Below are 11,751 nucleotides of genomic sequence, written 5' to 3'. Positions count from 1 at the left end.
ATTTCGATTTTGATAAATAACTATGTATGTATGTATATGTAATAATATAATTTAATATAATTTTGTCTTGTGCTAAATATGGGGAAAGTACGCCCGACGTTTGCAATTGGGAAATTCCATACGGTACAAAAGTTCTTATGCTAAATAAATACACTGCCAGTGGATCTCTGGATGATTGCAAGTACAACGAACAAGAATGTAGCAAAAGAGTTTATATGTACGGACTAAAGCACCGTTCTTTTGCCCAACCCGTAGTGGGTTATGGGAAACAAATTATGGCTTAAACAAAGAGACGAAAAGTAAAGTACCACAGATCACAAAATTCTTTAGTTGGTTTTTTTATAGTATTTACATGCAGATATAACAAACGAAAGGTGTGTTGTCACCACCTCACGGTCAACGTTTCATTTAACTTGGTTACAGAAATCTTCTTAATCGAGTATTCCTACTGAAATTAAATGGAGCACGTGAGTTACGAACGGGAAAAATGTGAAAAACGGGAAGTTATAAAGAGGGGATAGAAGGAGTGTACAATTTTTGCTTAAAACTTTTTTACATATGGGAGGCATTCGGTCGCGTTTCAAAAGAATAACCCTCATCAGTCCAACTCCGGCTACGCAATCCATAGTATTTCTTTGTCAAACTCCTATTCGCGTGGGCGGCCTCCGGCCGCGTTTCAAGAAAGTAACCCTCATCAATTCAACTTCGCTACGCCATCCATAGTATTTTTGTCTGCAACTCCTTTCCACGATAAAACCATTGCACCCAAAATGAAAATGTCATACGAGTGTGTCTAGTAAGCAGGCACAATAACCCCTATCCCCATTATCAACACTGAGCTGAAATACTTTTTTTTTGTTCATATTTTTATTATCGTTTGAGGCATCCGGCAATCCTGTACTGTTGTCAATTCTAATGAATTCTTACAATACTTGTTCGTGCTTAACTCCCAATCCGTAATTTAAAAGCGAGATTTCCCATACAAAATTTCTCTCCCAAACCTCAGATTGTAAAATAATCTTAGATAATGAACATACTTTTTGACATACAACCCTGTGTTTTCTGTGTTATCGATAATTATTATTACGAATGTAAGGAGAAACATCAAAATAAAAACTAAATCAAGTGGACGCCGGCAAAGAAAACAGGCTTGTAGACATAATTCTTATTAAATTTTTGTTAAATATTATTAATTATGCATTCATATTACAGAAAAACATCGTGTGCCCTCTTATTACTTATTTTAAAATGTAATATCGAATTTCGAATGCCTATAGCTGCCATAATTTTTTGAAACTTCAGTAAACGTCGTTTACGGCTTTCCTTATTATTAAGAGCCAATTGCGCAATGTGCCAAACTATAGTAAAGCTTCTGAGGGCACTTTGAGGGTAAATAACTATTAAACTATTGTTTCCGGAATGATTGGGAGTTATAAAGGTTGTTCTTGAAACACTCCCTAACATCTCAATGCCCATTTTACATTATAGCAAATTCGAGCCTATATTATTTTACTAAATTAATTTTTCAGACGGGAGCAACGCCGGAATGAACTGTCATGGAATTCTAACTTAAGTGTGATCACTTCACAGAAAGTTTTTGAACGTGTAACTCCACTGTAACTGAGAAATGTACTATATATGAAGTAGAGGAAAGCCTGGCAACTCCAGAAATCTACTCGCTCGTTTATTCGATCCGAAGCGCTTCGCTTTCCAACTTTTCAATTTACTGTGCCCTGTTCATTCATTGTTCGTACATTGGTGGTGTAATACTTTTGTGAGAGTGCGATTTTGTTCATTGAAAAATCACACCGTCGCCATCTTTACTTTTCTTTACTAGAAAAAACTGAAAATTAAATAATATTGTGAGAGTGCATTCTTCAATAGAAGGTAAGAAAATTAAGATTTAACGATAAATTAAAATTTAGTATAATTCTTTACTGGTGTGGTGATTTGCACAGATGCATATATATTCTTGTGTAATTATCGATTTTTGCCTTTTTATTTGAAAATTTACTTATACTAACCGAATCGGCTTTGATTTAATACAAGGTGATATATTATTCTATTGCTTATTGTATATTCCCAATCGTGGCTTTAATATATTTTGTTATACAAATAAATTCTGCCAACGAAGAAATTTATTTTTAAAAAGGATGATTTGTTAACACATGCTGGCGTTGTGAAAGTACAGTTTGAAAAATGTGAAATTTCCAAAAGGTTGCTAAGTAGTTGAAGATGCACACAGAATATTGTGTATTGTTTTTCTTGAAGTGATCTTTTTTGTAAAAAGATTTTACATCCCGATTTGCTAAGAAGTATGACTGAAAAAATTACTGAAGAAAATCCAGACGCCATTTTGTTTTCGGCTTCACATTTTCTCCTTCATCATCCCTCAATTTCGTTTGGTTTTTTTTGTGTGTGTATACAATTATACTTGTTTGACAAGAACTCGCTGAAATTCTGGCAGTCCATTGACGTGTTCTACATCAAGTATTTAGAAGAAAAATTTAGTAAAAACTAAAATTGTGTAAATACCGGCCGGTTTATGTGTTGAAGCACAATTTTTCGAATCATCACTTTGTATGTATCTATGCATAGAGAAATGTAGTACTTTATTAAATGAGGTTATTCACATAGCGCTTAAGCAATTTTTTTTTTTTTTCTACATTTTCTCGTATTTTCTTTTACCTGTACTTGTTAGCTCACTTGACTTTTTGCCAGATTATTCGTTATTTGTACTAGCTTGGGCCGGGCAAACGAAAAATTATTCGTTCTTTCACATTTTGCGAATACACATACACTTCCGTTGTATGGCAAACTTTCGCGCCGAAACTTGGTATACATACACAATCCAGAAAAAGCTGTAATTTTTACATATACGTGTTACATTAGTCAATTAGAAGAAATCAAAGAGTTAAGCCGCTTATGACTAACATTTTCTAAAATTTCTTTTGGAATCTTGTTTTTAAAAACTCTTTCGAACTTGTATTGCTCGTATTTTATAGCAAGTGTTTGCTGTTCTCTTTGTTTTTCAGATATTTTGCAAAGATTTGAATTAAGCTAGTACTTTGATTCCTAAATTAATAAAGTACTCGCTTGTTCAGTATTGGTTGATTTTGTGTGCTTTGTTGATTAGTCAGACAACTTTTGACTTCTAAATTTAAAATTTTGTAATTCCGAATGTCTCCAAGGTATGCAGAAGTCAATGCAGCATATGCGGCATTAACACATATGAATATATTATTTTTAACGCTATTAATATTATGTATAATTTTGCAAGCTCGTTCATGCTAATCTATTTTTGTCTCTCACAGCGTTAAACAAGTAAATAACAGTAATAATAATAGAAAAATGGCATTCCGTGGTAACCAAAATCGCAATCGCAATTTCGGCGGTAATAACTATGGTGGAGGCCCAATGGGTGCCAACCGCATGGGGAATATGAATATGTCGCCGTGGGATACCCCAAATTCCGGAGGTAACTTCAGCGGTGGCAACATGCGTCAAGGCGGCGGTGGTCAAGGCATGAATGCGCAGGCTATTAGTCTAGCCAACAATTTGTTAAACAACTTGTTTAGAAATCAAAATCCCCCATCACTGTTAGATCTGCCACGTGGTGGTGGCGGCGGTATGGGCAATCGCAATCAACGCGGCGGACCGGTATGTATATGATTTTTATTTAGATACTTTACTTTAAGTTAAGTTTCCTTTTAAAGAGTTTTTAATTTTGCTATACACCAAGGCAGTCTGCAAGTGACAAATTTAGCTATAATCCCTACAAGTTAATACCGTATGCGTGATAAAAAATGGTAATCATATAAGATATATGAAGAAGTTCCAAAATTTTAAGGTTATGACGTATTTGTCGAAAACTAATGCAACTACAGGATTCATAATAACTTTTTACCTTGGGTGTGATAAGAATTATGATAAACTTAGGGTGCAAGGTCCGAAATATATGTATCAAGAATTCCCCAGATCTCATTTGATTGGTCCAAGTCAGAAATATCCCTTTCACATGATAGGCGCTTAACGCCTGAAAGTATTAAAAAATAGGCGAAACAAATCGTCCGGCGATATGGGCCGTAACGAGCAATGTTCACACAGGTAATACAAAATGTTTTGTGATAAAATTGAATGGAAGCAATATGAGCGTCAAAACCTGTGTCGTTGTTTCTACTGTCAATATAAAATAGCTGCCAAAACTCTTATAATGCCCATTTTTCACAAAGAAAAAACTCGAGTTGAACTGCACACTATTCAAAAGTCGAACGTTGTGTTAGATGCTCGACATCTGAACATGCGCTTCTTGTTGCTATTTAGTGGCAAATTATAATGTAATATTGCATTCCTTAAACTCCAGTCGTTCTACTTGTGCAATATTTATTGTTCTGACTGAATTTCATTTCATCAGTTGGGGGATCCGGGTTATCAGGCAACATAGAACCGACTGTTGAATGAATTCCATTAATAGATATTTTCGGTTTCGAAAATATAAATTTAGTGGTGGTGGTGGATTTTAGTTCGGGCCAATGCTGCCTTTGAGATATTTTTTCTTTCGCGAAATTTTTTTAATATTCACATTTTCCGTCCAGTTTTCTGAACACAGCATCATATGTGCTCATCAGATTTTTATTAGTAGCGTTTTATCGTAAAAGTTGGACAAATGCTCAAAATTTTTAATCATAATAAAGTGCAATAACTTCCTAATATTATAATATATGGTACAACTTTAATAATTTCAATCGTCACCTCTAAGTCACTGGGCTGGGGTACTAGATACAATGTATATTTCGAACTTTTGGACAACTCAATATATTATATTACTCAAAATTAATATCAAATGTTAGATTATATGTGCATTTACTTTTTTTGAGTTTTATAACGAAAGAAAATGGAAATATTTCAAATGTTAAAGAGTGTTATTCGATTTTACCTATTATTACGCATACGATATATGGAATAGCTTTTAACGTTTTATGATTAAAATATATTTGTATACAACTTTTATACTTAAAGTTCACTATTTTATTAAAAAACTTAAAGTCAACGAAGTCTGCCGAGAAAATTGTATTAGTGTTCTTTTTTATCTAAAATAACATACATATTCTTTATATATTTTCTTCATTTTGAATATGCGAATCTAAAGATTTTAACAAAAAATTGTAAAATGATTGTGCATTGGAGGCTTTCAAGTAAAAAGCATTTATCCATTTAAAATGCTATATTTTTATATTACGAGAGGAGACCAAATTGCTTTATATTAGTGCACAATTTTTTAACAGTACCATTAATTATTCCTTATGATTTTTCAATATAACCTCAATACGATACACTTAGCTCTAATATGGATTATAAGTAATAATGTTGTCGTTGTTGTGATGTTCAACAGAATACCATAGCAAATACTTAGCAGTTTTAGTTTCTCCAACTTTTAACTATAAGCAACTGTCAAGCAGCATATTTCTAATTGATCAATTATTTCATAAATTGTATATTTTATAATTTAAGGCATACAAACAAACAATTTGTTGTACTATATGCGCTGCATAATTCCAAGTTTCTAATTAGCAATTGTTTACTTTCTTTTATTCTCTTCTCCATATACAAAAACAAAACCCTAAATCACATTGAACTGAACCTCTGATTTGTTCAAATGTTCCATCTGCGGCGTATCGATTGTGATCGAAAATGTTGCAACTTCAATATAAAATGCGGTTATGGTTGACGTTATGATAATGCGTATGCTGTTGTTATTGATGTTTTGGCATTGCTTGCGTCTTGTACGCGTTGGCGCGTGATGTGTCAATTGGTTTTCGAATTTCTTTTACGAAAAAATAAAATTCCGTCCCTAAAAAATAATTGAATCGAAAACCTTATATTGCACATGTACGCAAATGCTGCGACCAAACAACCATATACTCATGCATTTACGCAATTCAAATTCACGCTACATAACTGCCGTCTACTCATGCAAATATAAATACTGATCGAATGTAAATGTTGCAACCGATGTCTCTTCAAAATGGTGCGTATCACAACTGTCGATCGATGATGATCTGCCTACTATACTGCGACACACTCTGGTCTGGTGTTTCTTCAACGATTCTTTATTGCAATCTAAATATGCTGATGACTCCAAAACAAACCAAACAAAAACAAAAACCTAAATGATATATTTCAAAAACAAATTCATTTAAATAATTGTTGATGACAAAACAAAAAACGAAATATTAATCTGCAAATGAACAATGCAATACTCTGTTAACGACATATGAACCGCGTTTTCTCGAACCAACTTGCTGCTCACATAATGTGTATTTCTTAAAAAATATGAATGATGGGTATTTCATTAACATCTAAATGAAATGAAAAATTTTCAACGACTATATTTGAACGCTTTTATTAAAAATATGTACTTCAATAAAACTATATAAATTAATGTTGTCTCGTCATACACACTCACGCATTATGCCATTTCGGCTACTCCTGTGCATATGTGTATTGACGCCATTGCTGCTCTCCACCATCCAACCAATCGTCCACTTCAAATGCTCATTTATTGTTGATTGCCAAATATGCCAACGAACTGACACATCTTATAACCACATATTTATATAACAATTATGAAACATTTCATTAAACAAAAAACAAACAAAAAATGCTTTGATATTGTATGTGTTCCAATGATGGTTATTCAAATACTGATTTTGTATTCCATATATGTTATATATTTGTAACGACGAAAAAACAAAATTCAAAAATCTTCAACAAAAAATGTGAAAATGCACTTTGGTGTTACATGATCACATGGAATTATTTGTGCTTCGAAAATGAATTTGTGTTCTAAATATGCAAATTACTGTGAAATATTTACCATGTATTGTGAAAATGTTTGCAAATTTTGTGCATTTCGATATCACGCTACATTTATATGCAATCAACAATGTTTCTGTCTACATCTGGGGAAACAAACGCAAATTCCTGCATGTTTATATCAATTGTGTGCGCATTTCATATAAAAAAACCTTTTATAAAATTGCAAAATTTTCATAACATAAAATAAAGATGGTCAATCGTGGCGCTCCTGGCAATCGCATTAATAATCGCCGTGTTCAAGGAGGTTTTCAAAACCGTGGCGCAGCTGGTGGTAAATCAGCTCAAAAGCAAGGCGCTGGCGGAATTCGCAAGCAGAATGCTTTCGATCGTGCTAAGAAACTTTTGGCTAAAAATGCCAACAATAACAAAAAGAAGGATACCGCTTCTGGCGATAAAAAAACTGAGAGGTAAGCGTTTTTGACAAAAACAAATTTCAACAAGTTTTTACTACAATTTCAATTTCGAACCAATACAAATAAAACCTACATCATTTTACGACAACTTTAAAGCAGAAATATAAATGGGGAATCCTCTATAACCCAATTTACATATACTACTATATAAGCATTGCTACTTTCTATCCCCTTTATTTAATGTTAGATGAGAGTGGGATGATGCTTTATAAAAAAATCAGTTCTCATATTACGAAATAAATGTATTCGTTTGGGAACTCAAAAAGCATGGGACAGGGACAGTGGATGAATGATTATAAAATATCTGTAGGTGGGAATGTGGGTTTTGGGGAAATGTGGGATGAATAATCATGAAATTTACTGCGATTTTTTGCTTTTTTATATTGTAGCATTATATATATATTTTTATTGCACATTTTCAGCGGACATAATTTTATTTTTAATTTTTAAAATTATTATTATTTTGCTATACTTTAATTTTTTTTTTTTTAATTTATTCAATTACCCAACGCGCATTTTCCACCTATACTAAACTTATCATCAAAATGTTATGCCATTATAAATATATATAACCGTTGTTCTTTGAATTGTGACCTATTGGAGTACTTTATTAACCTTGTTAATAGTTCCGGTAACCATCAACGCTCGTTGACTAAAATTATATTTTGAACAGTATTTGAAAAAATGATCATTAAATCCTATATAAAAAAACTGCGAATTCAGTGACAACCAACAATTGCATGGGGGTTTTCCAACATCCAAATAAGAAAAGTGAAAAAATTCGTAAGTCATAATTCAAAGAAAATGCGTTATATCTTGTGATATATATAAATGCATAAAACCGGGTCTGAGGTGATATATACATACTTTATCTATTATCAACAAAATTGCAGAAACTTGCATGTAAATTTCACATACACATGTATTTACTTTAAAACATTCCTTCCTCAGTTAACTTTTAAAAATGAGTAAAGTAATAAAATGGAGCTTGAATAAGTCACTTCAAACCTGGTTCAAAATTTTAATTTAGGAACCAAATTTTGTTAGGGGTGTGTTAAAACAACAAAATTAAATAATAAATGTTTATTTTGATAATTATTTCCCATTTATTCACAAAAAATTCGTGAATTCGCGTTCATGGCATGTGACATCTACCTCATTGTTCAAGAGTCTTTTGTTTTCGCAAAGAAAATGGCAACTCATATGTCGACATCACGAAAATATTGCCATATTGCCTTGTGAAAGTTTTACTTATTTCATATGAGAATAGAACAAAAGGAAATTCAACACTTTCACATATTATATATATAATATATAAATAGAAGCATTTACTTTAATTTTTGTTTTGTAACAATTATAGTTTTTGCAAACTATTTTGACGAACTTATTTACACAGGTCAACAAAAATCTCCCTCGCGTCCTCATTTTCTGTAGAAGGTAGATAATGTCAGTGAACAACAGTTTGAGAAAAGAAAACTAAATTTTGACTGCTCTGGTGCAGGGCGGAATAAATGCGACATTATTGCGAGAAAAGAAAGCATCTTGGCAATTTGTCGAGTGCTATATGGTAACTATTTTTGCTCACTCCATGTACGAACATAAACGGGAAAAGTACTGCGTAACGCAGGTTTTGTTCACGTTTCGCTTATCGATTTTGTCGTCATGTAAACAAATTTTCAGACAATTGATGCAAACAAAGGAGTACGACGAACTTCCCATGGCAGCCGGGTTCTACGTTACCAGAATCACTCGGGGTTTTTCCCCGATCAAGGGCTGCCGCCCCAGTAAACTAGCCCCGTCTAGTGAACCGTCTATCACGATATTATGTTTTTCCACTAAAAAAAATTCGCTTCTTGTATGTCAATGTGCACATTACAATACTACTAAAAAAACGAAAAAAAAGTTATTAACATATTTGACAATCTATTTGTCTTAACATACAATTTTTTTTTTTTTTTTTACATTTATATGTTTTCTCATCAGCCGGCCTCTGTTGCATACCAATAACTTTTGATTTCCCATTAGCAAAATAAAAAAATGAAACCATTCCTTTAAATCTCTGCAAAATTTAGTAATGCTAAAATGTAGAAAGTGCTAAATTGATTTGAATTGTTCTATCACAAGACTACAGATACGAAAACGAATATAATAATATGAACTCTATAAAAGTAGCCTTTCAAATCATCAAAATAATCATATTAATCTTGTCCTTAAATTTTTTAATACACCCCTAATATTTTAGAAGGATAATCGTGAAAATTTGTACGCGTTTCCCCATTTTATGCTGAATTATATCATCACTATTTTGCATAAGTGAAATAGTAAAATTTATATATGAACTCGAACTAATATCTTTCCTTTTCCATATATTTCCATTTCTATCAACTTGGTAAATGAATTTGCTTTGCGAATTCTCAATCAGCAGCAAGGAATCACCCTATGCCAGCGTACCCAACGACATGTTCTATTGCCATTTGTGTAAGAAGCATATGTGGGATGCCAACTCTTTCGAAAATCACATTAAGGGACGTACTCATTTGATGATGCGTGAGGGCATTGAAGAGAGTTACCGTTTAAAGGCCAATATGATTCGCCAGGAAGCTAAGATCGCCGAGCAATTGAAATCTATTGAATTGGATCGTTTGAAGCGCATGGGCAAGACCAAGCAACGCCAATTGGAATACTGTACTATGTGCGATTTGAACTTCCATGGTCATATTTCTGCTCATCGTAAATCAGAGGGTCATTTGAGTTTGAAGAAATTCCTACATCCAAAATGTATTGAGTGCAACAAGGAATTCGCTACTCGTATTGATTATGACACACATTTGTTGTCGGCTGATCATTTGCAGAAGGCTGCTGAGAAGAATACTAAGGTGGGTGAACGCAAACGGAATACTTTGACTATTCATACGGAAGAGGAAGAGGCGAAGGACTTGCGTCCACCTCAAAAGAAGAGGAAGAGGCCAGCTGCCAAAAAAGCTGAGAATGAAGGTGAAGTTAAGAAAGAGGGAGAAGAAGGTGCTGAAGGCGAAGAGGCCGAAGGTGAGGAGGCTGAGAAGAAAGAAGGTGAAGAGGGCGCTGATGAGACCAAAGAGGGTGATGAATTGAATGAAACTCAAGAAGAGGAAGAAGTCGCTTTGCCAGTAGACCCAGAAGATTGCATTCTTGATTTTTGTGAGGGTGATGAGATCCCGACTGAAGTGGATAATCGTCTGCCCAAATACAATTGGACACGTTCAGTGGGTAATGGTCTTATCACCAAATTGGAGTGCTTTGAGTGCTCGTTGTGTGGTAAATTCTTTGATACAGAAAAAACGGTGGAGGTACACTCTCGTACTGTTACTCATCACCGCAACTTCTTGAAGTTCATCAACGAGAAGTCGAGCGATACTAAGATTGCTCAGAAACGCGCAGCTGCTGCTCAAGAAGAGAGCGAGCGCAAGAAGCGTAAGCTGGAAGAAGCTGAGGCAGCAGCAACTGCTGAAGTAAAGAATGAAAACGGCGAAGCCGCTGAGGGTGGTGAGGGTGAGTTGTATGACCCTTCGGAAGCCACTGGGGATGATGAAGATGTTGAAATGAATGAGAATGGCGAAGGCGCCGAAGGTGAGGGTGAAGGTGATGAAGCTGAAGAAGAGGGTGCTGGTGATGAAGAAATGGAGGCACAAGAAAATGAGGCTGAAGCTGAACCTGAACCAGAGCCAGAACCGGAGCCAGTTAAAGAACAACCAAAGCCCGAACCTGTTAAGACACCTGCTAAACCTGCTCCAGCAACACCTACACCATCCACGCCAGCAGCTGATAACTCACCAGCCAAAAAGGCAACACCAGCTCGTGCAGCCCCAAAAGCAACGCCGCGTGGTCGTGGACGTGGACGCTACAATCGTTACTAAGAAAATAGTTTGGGTGTAGACATGACATTATTTACATTCGTCAGCATTGAGACACTTTTAAACTTCATCAATAACAAAAATATAGATTAACGTATTACTAGAGCAAAATAAATAATTTCCACTATTTAAGTTTAGTTGTAATTCTTTCCAACAATTATACCAGAAAACGTATGTTTGCAACTTGACAAGATACACAATAAACTGAAACAACAATTCAATATACATACATACATACCTACAACACTTAAACATTAACAAATGTATTACTTTTAACTGCAATTTCCATAATCATTGCTATATTTAATTGAAAACTTGAATCAAAAATATTAGATGAAGCAAAAAGTTCTGAGCGTTTTCCACTAAATGGTTTTAGTGAGAGATATTTCTCGATGTGTACTAAGTTCAATTTTTTTGCGGTTCGATTAAGATACCTGAATTGTTTTGTTATTCTGGTTCACTCTCTTCATATGAAAGTGTGTGAAGTTTCATTTCAATCTGTCAATTATTTCTTTGTTTACAAACCATTCAATATCGACGTGTCACAGTAGTTTCCACAATGGAAGGTT

At 34.1% G+C, this 11,751-nt stretch overlaps 1 protein-coding gene across 3 annotated transcripts; it reads left to right on the top strand.

The window, feature by feature from the left end:
* Positions 1-1,728: 1,728 nt before the first annotated feature.
* Positions 1,729-11,411, top strand: LOC129242684 (zinc finger protein on ecdysone puffs). 3 transcript variants are annotated; one of them, XM_054879472.1, is made up of 5 exons: positions 1,735-1,887; positions 3,036-3,191; positions 3,315-3,660; positions 7,069-7,286; positions 9,718-11,411. In XM_054879472.1, the coding sequence occupies exons 2-5, from the start codon at positions 3,181-3,183 to the stop codon at positions 11,183-11,185; spliced, it is 2,043 nt and encodes a 680-aa protein (XP_054735447.1). In that variant the 5' UTR covers positions 1,735-1,887; positions 3,036-3,180; the 3' UTR covers positions 11,186-11,411. The 3 variants fall into 3 exon arrangements, with proteins under 3 accessions (XP_054735449.1, XP_054735447.1, XP_054735448.1); XM_054879474.1 differs by lacking the exon at positions 7,069-7,286 and having other exon boundaries at positions 1,729-1,887; positions 9,718-9,897; XM_054879473.1 differs by lacking the exon at positions 3,036-3,191.
* Positions 11,412-11,751: the final 340 nt, after the last annotated feature.

Source organism: Anastrepha obliqua, chromosome 3, assembly GCF_027943255.1.
Source record: "Anastrepha obliqua isolate idAnaObli1 chromosome 3, idAnaObli1_1.0, whole genome shotgun sequence".
In the NCBI taxonomy this organism is placed as follows: domain Eukaryota; kingdom Metazoa; phylum Arthropoda; class Insecta; order Diptera; family Tephritidae; genus Anastrepha; species Anastrepha obliqua.
Note: the sequence above shows the minus strand (reverse complement) of the source record. Positions and strands in the feature narration are given on the sequence as shown.

What these genes read in the sequence shown, in the direction of transcription:
- LOC129242684 (XM_054879472.1), top strand. An exon ending in GCAATCAACGCGGCGGACCG is followed by an intron (nt 3,661 to 7,068) that starts GTATGTATATGA and finishes CATAAAATAAAG; the next exon opens with ATGGTCAATCGTGGCGCTCC. An exon ending in GGCGATAAAAAAACTGAGAG is followed by an intron (nt 7,287 to 9,717) that starts GTAAGCGTTTTT and finishes CTCAATCAGCAG; the next exon opens with CAAGGAATCACCCTATGCCA.